The sequence below is a fragment of the Urocampus carinirostris genome, chromosome 15, assembly GCF_059441175.1.
Source record: "Urocampus carinirostris isolate Australia breed hairy pipefish chromosome 15, RoL_Ucar_1.0, whole genome shotgun sequence".
In the NCBI taxonomy this organism is placed as follows: domain Eukaryota; kingdom Metazoa; phylum Chordata; class Actinopteri; order Syngnathiformes; family Syngnathidae; genus Urocampus; species Urocampus carinirostris.
In genome coordinates this window covers 34671699-34686480 of record NC_142363.1, presented here as the reverse complement: position 1 = coordinate 34686480, position 14782 = coordinate 34671699, and the positions used below count along the sequence as shown (strand labels likewise).

General features: G+C 41.4%; 1 protein-coding gene across 2 annotated transcripts in view; it reads right to left on the bottom strand.

Moving 5' to 3' along the window:
- aqr (aquarius intron-binding spliceosomal factor) overlaps positions 1–14782 on the bottom strand; it is a 73388-nt gene that overhangs the window by 51630 nt on the left and 6976 nt on the right. For both annotated transcript variants that reach the window (XM_088354556.1, XM_088354557.1), the window contains exons 10-14: positions 14658–14734; positions 11963–12027; positions 7990–8106; positions 7810–7923; positions 5411–5514 (exon numbers count right to left, since the gene is read on the bottom strand). In XM_088354556.1, the coding sequence (XP_088210682.1) occupies positions 5411–5514; positions 7810–7923; positions 7990–8106; positions 11963–12027; positions 14658–14734 (477 nt within the window). The remainder of the gene's footprint in view (positions 1–5410; positions 5515–7809; positions 7924–7989; positions 8107–11962; positions 12028–14657; positions 14735–14782) is intronic.

Genomic DNA, 14782 nt, shown 5'->3' with positions numbered 1-14782 from the left:
CAAAGTCCCCCGGAGCCCAGGCGTGGCTTAATCAGGTTGACGTGCCGTGGCGCGGACAGGGTCGGTGCCAGAAAACCGCGAGTCGGGTCGTGACAGCCACACGTGGCCCCCCCGTGCACCCTCGTGACTCCACAGTAGCGCCAAGGTTGCGCTCCGCTTGGTCCGAGGATGACCTGGTAGAGTGCGTGTGGGCGTCCCTTCACTGGGAAGACGCGAGAGGAGGCCGGCAGCGATCGCGATGACTACGCGGGTCTTGATTGACAACGGGGCTGTTGGCGTGCGCCGGACCTGGTGCGCTATGAGTTTATGTTACCGCCTGCTGGGTTGTTTTGACCCTATGGATGGGGGACAGTTATCCCTGACTTTAAAAATGTAATGCTTCCATTTATTTGATCACTTTTCATTCTGATTTCTGACCACACTCACAAAACAAAGGTCTATTCTTTTAATGATGCATCTATTTCTTCCTCATGCCATGAGGCTCTTTAAGTCCACCCCGGGGAGTAAAAGCCCACAATAAAACCCTAAACCCACATTTGCATATTACCCTATTTTTACAACCGTGTGTATTTTCTGTAGCACTCTTTAAATACTCTATATCAACACATTACATTTATTATTTTGTTTTTTGACATAAGGATACTGCTGGATGAATAAAATTAGTATCTTTGAATGCGGCCCTCGAGACAACACTCAGAGAAGCGCAAGAGAAAAACAAACCGCAGGTTGAAATATGTCAACTTGATGTTGCCAAAGCCAGGTTCCTCTCACAAAGATACTGTACTTGTATTTCTCTCTCCCTCACCCCTTTTCTCCCACTCTCTGTCTCTATTTTTTCTCTTCCTTTGTTGCTCTTTGTCTCTTTCTCTCTCTGTGTCTTTTTAACTTCTTTTGCTCCAACTTCCTTTTTTTCTTTCTCTCTTCCTACCTTTCGCGCGCTATTTTCCCTTTTCTCTCCTCCTGTCTTTCTATTTCTTTCTTTCTCTCCCTTTCTTTCCCCCCTCTCTCACGACTTCTCTTTTTATCTCTTATTTCTCACGCTCTCTCCCTCTCTCTCTTTATTTGTCCCGCCCTCTCTCCTTTTCCCTCCCTCATTCTCTTATTCCTTTATCTCTCTTTTTCTTTCTCTTTAATCTACAAGTCCAGCCCCCGACAGAATGTTTGTTCTATAGTGTGGCCCCCCGAGTTAAAATGAGTTCGACACCCCTGATCTAAGACGTGAGTATGGGCAATTTTGAATCCTTTGGGTTTTGGGAAACTGATTTTAAATAAACCAGGGATTGGCAACCTAAAATGTTGAAAGAGACAAAAAAAAGAAGGAAAAAAGGCTGCTGTGCCGCCTCAGGACCAGGACAATTTGCTGTGGTTGATGGACTAATGAATTCTGGTGTTTACCAGAAGAAACCAAAGGAGAACGTCTGGCCATCAGTTTTTGCCCTATGATCAGACATACCAGAAAGTCTACCTCTGAATGGCTTAAAAAACAAAATGAAGGTTCTGGAGTGGATAAATCAAAATCCAGATTTTAATCCAATTGAGATGCTTGTGGTGTGACCTTAAATGGGTAGATTTGAAACAATTTTGCAAAAAGGAGAGCCAAAATTCCTCTACAATGTTGTAAAAGACTCACTACCAATTATCGTAAACCACAAGTTGGGAACCTTTTTGACCCAAAGAGCCATTAAAAAAAAAAACATTTTTCTGAGAGTCACACTGTATATTTTAAGACGATAACCAACAAAACCACCAAACCTGCTTTAAAGACAAAAGGTAATTCTTGAGCGCATTTCATTTATTTTGATAGAATAATGATTATTATAATAAATACTAATTTTATAATAATAATAGCAGAGCCTGTGTCCCATATCAATAAATATACTACTCAAAATGTGTCCCCCTTAAGAGAATTAAGGCTCGTTTTGACTGTTGTTTGGGGGCGGCAGTAGCTCAGGAGGTAGAGCGATCGTCTTAGGATCAAGGGATCCCAGTTCGAATCCCGGCTTGTCCGTGTTACATGTCGAAGTGTCCTTGGGTAAGACACTGAACCCCCAATACCCCCAATAAGCAGGTTAGCGCCTTACATGGCTGCACAGATCACGGCCGCTATTGGGAAATGTGAAGCACAATGTGAAGCGCTTTGGGAAGTCATTGACTTGAAAAGCGCTATATAAATGCAGATCATTTCATTTCATTGTTATTTTGTCCTAAATAATGTTTTAAAAACAATATCTTAGTAGTTATTTTGTAAAAATGTCACAAAACACAGCAAACGGGAAGGACATCATCGCATTTACCTTCAGCACAGACTGCACTGAGCGAGAGAGATCTGCCCACCCCTACCCTTCACTGAATCAAACTGCTCAAAGTGGTTTGCTGGCATTTTTGGGTGTTTACAGTCGGTTCTGTAGGTTTTTCATCATGAAGTATCTCAACAGTGAAGATATATAGTTTAATGAGATTCTTTTTAAACAATTTCTTAGTGACCACTTACCAAAACGGGGTATGATGGTGTGACACCCTGACTGAATCATGTTACTTTAAGATTGCTTTGTCTTCACATGTACCAAAAACAGCATCTAACCACCCCAGACCTTAGAATGCTTCAGAAAAGATGTGCAATATTTAAATTTAATCTCCGAGCCAGATGTACACATGAAAAGAGCCATGTAATGCTCGTGAGCCATAGGTTCCCAAACCCCGCCGTAAATGTTAGATTTGGGTTATCGCTGCCAAAGTTGACCCAACTTGCTATATGTTCAGGGGGCAAAACATTTTCGATTTCTTTATTTTGCATTTTCTTGTGTTTTCTCTGTGTGATATTACAATTAGATAGATAGAGATAGATACTTTATTCATCCCCGTAGGGAAATTCACACTTCCAGCAGTATCCTTGTGCTGAAAATAAAATAATAAAACAGAAATAGAATTAATAAATACCCAATACAACAGTGTTGATAAAGAGTATTTAAAAAGTGCTACATAAAATATACACTGTAATAAAAATAGGGTAATATGCAAATGTGGGGTTGGGGTTTAATGTGGGCTTTTACTCCCCCGGGTGGAGTTAAATAGCCTCATGGCATGAGGAAGAAATGATCTTTGAAATTAGTATGATGATCTAAATTTTTTGTGAACAATAAATACAGGACAGGTGCATATTCTTTTTCACGGCACTGTACCTAGTCTCAGGTTATTCATGTCCCTAGACTAAATTGGTGGGAGAATTGACCGAGGGCTGCAATGAAAAACAAAACGATGACCCGAGGTTCAACTGAAAAACCCTTCGGAAAAAACCCAGAGTCAGAAAAGAGCTTGACAGGAAGTAACAATCTTTCATTCTGTTTCCCAAAGCGCCCGCCGTCTTTGATCAGGTATTAAATTCATTTGCTGGCCTGAAATGACACTTGCTGGCGCTTTATGCAAGTGTCGGAAGTTTCTATTTTTAGGCAAAGCCGAGCAATAATAATTCTGGGTTTGTGTGTTTTGGGGAATTAGCGGATCAATCGGGAGCGGCAACTGACGGGGAGCTTAGCCGGAGTGTCGCTCGGCAGGCAGGAATAAAGTGGCATTAGTGCGAGTTGCTGAAATATTGTCTGGCTGAATCTGATAGTGGCTTATTTGGGGGGGTTTGTGGATTGCAGGAACAAAGGAACCTCGGTTCCTGCTAGAAAATGGCAGAATATGGGAAATGATTGAGCGGGAATGCTAACACGATTCAGCAGCACTTGGATCAACACTTGAAAGACACTTAACCTAAAGTCCAAGCACTTCTACTAATCTACTACAAGAGACGAGGTGATGGATCTCGTCCTTGGTTAGGAAATATATATGTATATATACAGTTCATTTTACCTGTGAAAGTGATGGGTCCCGGGGACTCGCATGCTCAAAAATCTATGGGTCTTAACAGAGATCTATGGGTCCCCAAAATTTAGTGTTATCGAGGTTGAAATTGTAAATCGGCGACAAATATATAATATAAATCTATATATTCATTCAGTTTTAATCATCATAGTTTATTGGTAATACAAATCAGTTATCACTTCAAGATTTTTCAGTTCACAACAATGTTGCACATTATTCAAAATAATATTGCTGAAATAATTATATTAATCTATATTTTCATTCAGTTTTAATCATCACAGTTAATTGGTAAAACAAAGCAGTTATCACTTCAGATTTTTCAGTTCATATATTCTTCGTGGTCTGCCGTCCCGCCACATTTGTAATGCTTTCTCAAGGTCCGATCCATTATCATCCTCCTCATAGCGTAACCAGGAATAAAATTAAGTCAATTTTGGCAGAAAAATTCCTTTTCTTGCTAGGAGTATTCTTTTGTTTTTCTTTTTTCGAATCGTTCGCTTGGACAAACGTGTTTCCTTATCGAGCCATTCCTATTAGCCACTTAGCAGCAGGCTATGCACTGCTACTCACTATTGTGAGTTGCAGCGTGCAAATAAATGTTGACATTGCTATCTCTTACTGTTCTTTTTAGTGGATTTATTCAGCCAGCCAACCAGTTCGGGGCGTCCCCTGCCCACTGCCAAAATATGGCTGGGATGAGTTCCAGCAGGTGAGCAGTGCAGAAAATGGATGATTGGATATTCCGCTAGCTCTGACCAACTCCAGCTACGAGATCTTGTCATTCCTTCCGGGTGTATCCAGCTCGCTCGGTCTGTTGTCGTCCCTCGCTGGGATTAGTAGCAGCTGTGGCTGAAATTTATCGTAGCTTTCGGAATAATACATGGAAGTGGGCTCCTTAAATTCTGAACACAATTCAGCTCCATTCTAAGCTACAACCATCTCTAAAGGTTAATTATTACATATTGTCACTTTGAGACATGTTTTCTACGTACAATTTTTCCAAGGTTATTTTTCTATGTATTATGAAATCTATGTAATCTTATTAAAGTTGTGTTAAACACGGGTTATCAACCCTTCACAACCCTTGTAAGTGAGGAAATCATATTAAATTAACACGATAATTACAGCAATTAAGCTACATTTGACCAGGCTTAATTGATAAATAAAATCATCCCGCCCTCATTTATCGCACTACTACTTTCCGAGACCCTGATAAATCGGAACATGATTTTAATTTCCGGGAGTAAAGGCAGAACCGTGGCGAATTTGAACAAAGCCGGTGTGCTTTTTGGCAAGCTAATACGATGTGACAAACACAGCTGTTCAAAGAGTTTATTCTCAAGCCGCTGCAAATCGATGAAATTAATGAGGCGTGCCTCTCACTCGCCCTACCAGCTGCCGGTCGGGGCGCCGCCTGCCATTTAGCGGCGGCACTGGAGCGGCAACGCCGGTGCCGTAAATCACCAACTTAACTCGGGGAGCGGCGTTGGCGTGGCGGCGAGGTCGAAACAGCCGCTTATGAAAACATGCTTTTTTTCTCATTTACCTGAGGGAGCCAAAATGTTTGGTCAGCGATTCTCGAGTGTCCACTGCGGCGACGTTGGACAGGGAAAAGTCGTGGAGTTCTGGAAAATGAGAGAACGCCGCCCTCTGCAAAGGGAAAAACAAAAGGAAACATGAGCATTTAAAGTGTGTCAATTGCATCATGTCCTATTACTAACCAATTGTCAGGATCTGTTTTCAAAGCTTCAATGATTAGCATTTTTTTGCTAATGTTTTTAACGGAAAACTGTGCTGTTTTTATGCGGGAAGCGGAGAGGAGGCGGACTCGCATTCTACGTGAACACGAGGTGGTGTAACCCTGGGCACAAAGATTTCCATCTGCTGCAGGGACGTCGAACTTTTGGCCTAGCTTGTGATGTCATCCACTCCGCTGTTGCTAAACTAAAAACACAGCACCCCGAGGCCATGCTGTTAATGTTAATAAACAACAAAGGAGACTGCTGGAAGTATGACTTCCCTACGGGGATGAATGACGTCTATCTATCTATCATCTGGTTAAAAGGAAAGACCTTAGGCCAGGGCCCGAAGCTGACACGAAATTCAGATTGGGCCTCAATCATTAACTGTATCGCAGTTTTTTTTCCAAATTAGTGACCAGTTTATGGTCGATCGTGTGCTCAGCTAGCTGGTCTCTAATCATCACGTCCACCAAATCTCCGAACCTTCAGTGACTGGCTAAGCCCCGGAGGTCGACGACGTAGAGGTGGACCCGACTCACCGAGCCGCTGTCGCAAGATAATCTGTTGCACCGTGTCCCGGCGAAGTTATCTGAAGAGATATGAAATACAGTCTCCAAATTTCATGGTGGGTCCTAAAGATGCGCTGGTCCTCACTGCCCGGGCTTTGGACGAGCACTGCCCAGGCTTTGGACTAGCACTGCCCGGGCTTTGGACTAGCACTGCCCACCCTCACCAAAGTTTCCTAGGATTCTAACCACCAGTGACACGGGACTGGCAGGGCGGGGAACGGAAGAAGGGACAGGAGTGAAAGCGCTTTTCTTGTCGCCAATGTTATGTTTAATAAAGCACTTGGAAACCGGTACAATAGCCATTCATATCAGCACACTTTTCGGCAACCGCATACTCTACGGCCGTGATGTCACGCCATCGCAACTTCACCCTGTGGTTGTGATTACATGCCACACACTCATGTGTTTTGTGTTCCCTTTTCTTTGCTGAGGATTTAAGCAGAAACACACATGCTAGTGACCCCGCTACTCTGTGTTCGACAGTGCCAGCGTGCTAATTGGCACGTTCACTTGTCTTGCAGTCACACTTTCTTCCTCCTCCGTCCTCACAAATGAAACATGCAAGTTCAGATTTTCTCTGAGTTCGGTCCCTCAAATCAAGTTATTTGTCGAGCTCGGGCTGGGGCTGGGCTTCAACACCCACGGGCTGGGTCGGGCTGGATTTTTAAGGCCTGATCTTACCTCTAATCTGGTAACGGTACCAGTTAGCATCACATATTGAGTTCCATTTGCATCATGCCATTAGTCACTGTCCTCTTGTTAAGCAGTTGATAGCATTTCAATTCAATGATTAGCATATCTGGTTAGTGTAATCAGATAACATCAATTACTAGCATCAGCTAGTGAATACCACCAGGTAAGGTCAGTGATAAAAATAGATTGAAAAAAATACAGCGTAGTTATCGGTTGGTTGGCATCAATAATTGACAACATCAAGCTAGCATGAGCCAGCAAGTGGTACCGCTTTTAAAACATTTATGAGCCCTGTATAATATAAAGGGCGATATGACAATATCGAAACCTAAACATTCTTGCCACTAGAATAGCTTAAGTAGGTCATTCAAGTTAATTTACCAGTAATACTAGCCTCACAAATGCTAACTTCTAATAGTATGGTGGACATAATGGAGAGCAAATGATGCTAATATCTTTACAATGGCTAGCGTCACTTTAGTAGGTAATGCAAATTAGAAGCCCTATGCTAGCCTCACCAACGCCAAAAACTAATGCTAGCATAGCGGATATGGTTGATAGCTGCAAAGGCTAATGTCTTTATATTAACACTAAATTTTAAGTCATGAAAATTTTGTTGAATAAAATTAACTGCAACGTGGTCCCACTAGCAAATAGCAACACACCAGAGGCTACCGAGAAATGATTCGATAGTCTTTAAATAATCGTGATGAAATCAAAATCAAAGTGTTTGTATTGGTGGATATAAAATCTTTTTTTTTTTTTAAATTATATTTTGGGGACTCTAAAAGTTGGTCACCAAGCACCAAGAACTAGCTTAATTTGATAAGGAAGAATCATTTTAACCATTTTGTTCTAGACCTTTTAACAGTGCCCAATGAGCGCTTAGCACCTCCGATCAAAATGTCCTAGCGTAGCTAGCATTCATATGTGACAATGACCTGCAGTGACGTGATCCTGTCATAGTGCAGCGTCGTCATCTCCTTCTCCGTCAGGGCGTTTCCCGTCTGGTCGTTGATCTCGAAGCCCGTGTAAAACTTGAGCATGTCCAGCAACTACGAAGGAAGACAATCATTGCTCACATCTCTGCGTCGTAATGTGGCGGGGTTCGGGGATGATACCTGACAAAAGAGGTGGCCTTCTTTTTCTCTTTGGGTGAGATCTGAAAGGTGGCAATTGACCACCAGGTGGGAGTCATCCAGTACAGTGTTGAACCAACGCCTGGTGGGCAGCAAGGCCTAAAAGTAATACAAAAAATGAAAAAAATGAGTCATTACGAATGAAGGAGCAGGAGACTGAAAACTGTCAAAATAATATAGCGGAAGTAATTCAATTCACTTGTTCATGAAGGCATGTTTTCTTCTCCACTCATGTTGATTACTGTAATTCCCTGCTCACTGTGCTTCCTCAGAAGATTGTATTGAGTGATGTTTTTTTTGTTTTGTTTTATTATTTAAACAATAAAGCCAGAGTCCGCCCATTTCTCTCAGACAAAGATGGACGTCCACAAGCATTCTTCTAGCCTCTGTTACAATTACTGTAATTCCTTTCTCTCCGTGTTTCCCAAAAAGAATGGTGCAATTGATTTTTTAAATATAATTTGAAGAATAAAGCAATAGTTTGCCTACTCATCTCTAAGGCAAACACAGAGGTCCTGATGCACCCTTTCTATTTCTTCTAGTTCATATTAGTATAGCTCCCTACCCTCTGGATTCCCAATAAATAATGTCAGATGTGATCGTTTTTTATTTTATCAATTGAACAAAGTTCACCCATTCATCTATCTTATAAACACAGAGGTCCTAAAGCATACTTTTCCTCTCGTTTGGATTGTTCTAAGTCCCTGCTTTTAAAATTCCCCTAAAAGTATGTTGCAAGTGATTAGCCATTTTCTTGAAGTTATAAAAGACAGCCCTCCCATTTCTCTCAGGCAAACAAGGTGGTGCTAATACATGCTTTTATCTAAATTTGGTTAGATCATTGTAATTTCCTGCTCCCTAGACTGATATAATAATAATATTACAAGTTTTATACATGATAACAACCTAAGTCCACTTATTTTTTTATCCCAAACAAACAGAGGTATTGATGTATGCTTTTATTTCATCTTGTTTTGATCACTGTAATTCCCCGCTCTCTGTATTCCCCAAAAAGAATATTGCAATGCCGCCTGCAGCTGTTGCAAGATTCAGCAGCGCATGTGCTCACAGGGGCTCGGTGGTGGGATAACACAGTTTTTTTAAAGCGCTGTAATGGCTGCTCGTGTGTTTCAGGATCGATTTTAGGTGCTTTTAAATGTTTTTTTAAATGTCATCACGGTCCTGAGTTTGATAGCCACACGTACTGCAAACGATACATCTTCTCTTTTATCTGACGGAAATCATATTTAATGTCAATAAAAGAGCCGAGAGGAAGCAAGATTCCAGCGCCCCGCTCTCTCCGCCTTGATTTCGACAGAGGAGAGAAGTATAGATTTCAGGCGACGAGGCTTTGTAAAGAGAGACGGCTTGAAGGACAGGACGTTGGTCTCTGGAGACAGCGGGCGGGCGGACGGCTGGCTGGCCGACGTCCGATGCCAGGAACAGCAAGGCCGGCCTGTCAGCAAGATGGAATCTATAGAGCTTGTAATGTGAGATGTGCACACGCAGCAACACCTATAGAACATTGTGTCTCTATCCTTGGCTGCCATCGGTCTTCCTGTGATTCTGCAAACGCGTTCGCCGCGAAACAATGGTAATTGTTCTACTTTATGGTGAGCGTGTAACTACCCTGAAAGAGCATCTGAAAATTCTTTAATGCAAAATATTTCCCTTTGATAAATCAGAAAATGTGATAATTCCCAACTAAATTTCTGGGGTAAAAAGAAGCTAAAATAAGCTACTGGGGAGAAGCGATTGAAAGGTTCAGTCAAAGATTGCAAGACCATCCAAAAATTCTAGACTGGAAAATCATTCCCTTTGAAAAATCAGAAAAGAATTAAGAGTTCACAACTTTATTTCTGGATTAAAAATAAACTAACTCAAGAAACTACCGGTGAAAAGCGACTGAAAAGGCCAGTAAACAGTTGCACGGACAAATCATTTCTTTCAAACTTCGGGACCCTTAATCACTGAATCAAACCTGAAGGGCTAGAAAACAAAGCAACGAGATGCAAAGCGCCAGAATGTGACTATCACTTGCAGGGCAGATGTGGAAGGCGAGTGAAACTGCAGGACAAAGCAGGAGAAGCGAACCACTGCCAAGTCTGTTGGCAAGAGAAGGAAACCGTAAAAAAGAAAACTAAATGCATGAATCGGGAATCAGAGCTAACATTGCTTCCTGAAGAATGATCAGAAACAGCTTGCGGTGAGCTATAGCCTGCAGCCAATTAACTAAAATGTGTGGGCAAGAGAGAGAAACAGTAAAAGTGTGCCAGATGCCTGAATCACACAACTCGGTGATGTTCACTCGAATGGCCGTGGCTTTAAGGGGACTGTGTGTATCATTTAGTGACTCCTGAAAAAAAACTTCACTTAAAAAAACAAAAAACACACTGATTTAAATGATGAGCAAAAAATATATAAAGTACCACGGAAACATGCATTTTTTTAAATTCTGGGCATTTGAAAAAATGGCATTTATTTGACATAAGATGATTCACACCTAGAGAGAACTGACATGATTGACCGCCATCTTGCTGCCGAGGCTACCCTCAAAACTTTTTTGTATTATTTTCCTTCAATTGGACATCATTTAATTATTTATTTTCACACGTAAAAAGAATGTAGTAAAAACTGGTATTATTTTTTTTGCCCATTTAAATTATTCTTGTAATTTATTTTAATGATTTATCTTTTATATGGGGCAGCGCGGCGGCACAGTGGTGAGCGCGCGTGCGGCACAGTTCTGAGGTCATGAGATCGAACCTCCTGTGTGGAGTTTGCATGTTCTCCCCGTGCTTGCGTGGGTTTCCTCCGGGCACTCCGGTTTCCTCCCACATTCCAAAAACATGCATGTCAGGTTAATTGGCCGGTCCAAATTGTCCCCAAGTGTGAATGAGCGAGCAAATTGTCTGTCCCTGTGTCCCCTGCGACTGGTTGCTCCAGCACCCCCGCGACCCGCGACCGGATAAGCGGTGCAGATCATAAATGAATGAACATTTTTTATGGTTTAGTTTATTTTTTATTCATTTTTCTGGCTTTTTAAAAAATGTTTCCTGTCTTCTTTTCCCACCTTTTCCTTATAGCTCCCGTTTCATTTATTTTTCCGTTTTTGTCTTTTTCGTTTCTCATTTAGATTTTTTTCACGATTTATTTTCTCTTTTTGCTTTTTTTCTTCTTATTCTCCTTTTGCTTCTTAGTGAAACATTTAGCAATAAAGTGAGAAAAAATATTGTTTCGCTCACATTGAGCCTCTGTAGTTTGTATTCTTACTCGTGCATTTAGCACTCGTTTTGGGTTGCACACCCCCATACAGAGACATCTAGTGGTTAAATACTGTATTATACAATGTACCATTAAAGGGACAGTGCGTAATATTTACCAGTAACAGCCGGCAAGGGTTTATATCAGAGGTCTCAAATTGAGGCCCGCAAGGTGACAGTTTGATGCCCTTGGCTTAATATGAAAGTTTGAAGGGACATTTTGTGTGTTTAATGCCTGCTAGTGATAAAAAAAAATCATTTATTTAAAAAATATAAATATTTAGAAACTAAGCAAAAATACATTAACTACATGTGCATTTTTTTAAAGTAATATCAAGTGCCCCCTAGTAGTACAAGAAAACGTTTCAGTAAAAACAAACAAACATTGATTTGAAAACTAGGCAAAAATACATGAACTATCATACCAAAGTAAATTTTCAGAAAAATATAGGTCGTGCAGTTTGTATTTCTTTTACAAAGTGGAACTTAAGGTCGCAGCCATGTTTGTCTGGCGTCTTGCTGCGGCACTGGTTTTCATTCGCACAAGACAATAGTGCCATAGTGTGTTCAAATATTACACTGCCCCTTTAAGGTAAAAAAAAAACCAAACCCGAAAATAACCTTGGCCATCCTCTGCCAAGAATAACTAATATAACCGGAACCCCCTGCGCAATTTATCAGTATGCTCTTACCTCCAGGTCGATCATGAGCTCAATGAACCGCTCGCAGTAATGTACTTTCTCCATCGTGATGCTCCCTATGCGGGAACAAAAAAAACAAAACACGCGGGCATGTAAGTTTTAGAGTTGAAAAGTGTGAGACGTAAACAAACGTGAGAAGGATTGTGTGTGTGTGGGCAACAGCAGCATGTGCAGCAGGTGCTGCCAGTGATGCGGACCCCGCTGGCTTTGCGACTCTAATCTATTGTGTCAGCTCGGATTTCCACCTAAACACACAAGCGTGCTGTTTTTAGCAGTCCAGGTGGGTGGCGGGGCCAGGCGGGGCCCCCGTGTCGACCCGCATTACGGGCTCCTGACGGGCTGGGGGCGGGGGCTTCGCGTTCCCCCAAAAAAGAAGAGGGGGGCTTGCGGAACTTTTACAGAAAGATACGCTCCTATTGTTACTGCATTTGATTTGTGATATTACAGTAGACCCCTCAGTGATATGATGTGAATTTCTTTTTTAGGTGAGGATAGCAAAGGGAAATTGCCTTATAGCGGGGAATAGAAACCTAAGCTAATAAGTAGCTAATTCTGAGACCCTGGTACCTTTGATCCAAAAATTAAAACACCTCTCACATTTCTGCAGATATTTCCTTACATAGTTTGGTAGAACAACACAGAAGAAACATCGCTTTGACAAAATGTAAGGTAGTCTGTGTAAAGCTTATACAGCAGTGTCAATTTATTCTTCCCCTCAAATAAAACTTATACTGACATTAGTATCTAAACCCCTGGTAACAAAAGTGAGTACACCCCTAAGTGAAAGTTCCTGAAGTTCAATATTTTGTGTCGCCACCATGATTTAGCAGAACCACTTTAATACTCCTGGCCATAGATTTCACGAGAACCTCACAAATTTCCACTAGAATGCTTTACCACGCCTCCGTGACAACAAGACTGAGCTGGGGGATATCCAAGATCTTGTGCTTCTCCACCTTTCGCTTGAGGACACCTCAATTATGTTGTTTGATTTAGCTGTGGTGACATGCTTGGCCAGTCCATCCCCTTTACCCTTAGCCCATTTAGAAAATCCTTGGTCACCTTAGAAGCTTATTTGGGGTCATTGTCAGGCTGGAACACTGCCCTGCCACCCAGTTTATGGAGGTGAGTATCATTCTCTGCTGCAATATGCTACAGCTCATCCTAGAATTTGTGTTTCCCTTAATTAAATGCAACCCCCAATTCCAGTTGCACTCAAACCATGACATTTCCAACACCATGCTTGACGCAAACATGTTTGTACTCTTCCCCTGGTTTCCGCCACGCATGCTTCACACCATCTGAGCTAAATAAATTAATTTATGTCTCATCAGACCATATAGCTTTCCAGTAAGCCTTTGTTGACAGACTTCTTTTCATTGTGTCAAAGTCATGTTTCTTTGATGATGTTCGATTAAACGTTGTAATAAAATCTCAGCAGAAATGTGAGGTGTACTCACCTTTGTGACATACTATATACTATTTACAACTTATGTATAATATGCTTACATATATGACTAAACGACACAAAACTTATGTATATAAAGGACAAATATTCTATTGACCTTTGGTGTGATGGTATTTGAGCTGGTAGTAGAGTTGGCTGATAGATGCCGAGGAGGGGAAGGAGAAGGCTGATTAAAAATGACAGCCTTTAGAAGATTAATTTGCCTTAATCGTCTCGTTAATTTTAATAACAGTCCTCTTCAATTGGTTAAGGCCATTCAATTTAGCGAATGCAGGGATTCGTGTGCCTTGTTCACATTTCTTGATGATCGCAAGCTTCGTTTCCGTTCGGTTTTTGTTTCTCCCTCTAGCATCACCGCAAGCCCCGTGACCCGTAGCGAATAAAAAAAGTAGGAAATCTACAGTATTGTCTCGCACTAACTCAAAAAGGGTGAAATATTCTGACCTAAACTGAGAAAAAGGCATTGTGGGACACATTTTAGCTAATGGTATCAGCATTTTCATGATGTCTCTTTCACTCTCCGTGTCTCTCTTCTTCTCTTCCTTTGTTGCTCTTTGCCTCTTTCTCGCTGTGTCTTTTAACCTCTTTTGCTCAGACTTCCTTTTTTCCTTTTCTCTTTCTCTCTTCCTACCCTTTGCGCTTTCTTTTCTCTCCTTTTGTCTTTTTATTTCTCTTTGGATTTCTTTCTTCCTCTCCCTTTCTTTTCCCCCTCTCTCACGACTTTTTATCTTTTGTTTCTCACGCTCTCTCCATCTCTCTTTTTCAGGCCCTCTCTCCTTTTCACTCCCTCTTTCTCTTATTTCTTTATCTCTTTTTCTTTCTCTGTAATCTACTAGTCCGGCCCCCGACAGAATGTTTGTTCAATCGTGTGGCCCCCGAGTTAAAATGAGTTTGACACCCCTGGTCTAATGTCATAATGCAATTTACACACATTTAAATGCTAATATTCTTAGAAAAGCATTGTGAGGGGTAATTCAGACGATAGCATACCGGTATTTTCACAATCCTGTGCTGCAAACCAATAGCAAACCAGCATCCTATATGACGTCGACCAATAGCAGAAAATGCAGATAATGTTATGATTTTTGCTGTTTTTCTATAGTTATGAAAACACTGCAAAGAAGGTTCGAGTTCTCCATATCCCGCGGGAATACTGCATTTACAAAAATGACAAAAACTACAGTAGAAAGGAGTGGAAGGATAGCATCATTTTTTTACCTGATGCGGGAATCGACTCGAGGACCCCGTGAAACTTTTTAATGAGGGACGAAAGAAAGGTTCGCTCCTTTTTAGCCCTAAAGAAAGACAAAAAAGAACAAAGGAATCAGATCAAAGGGGATATG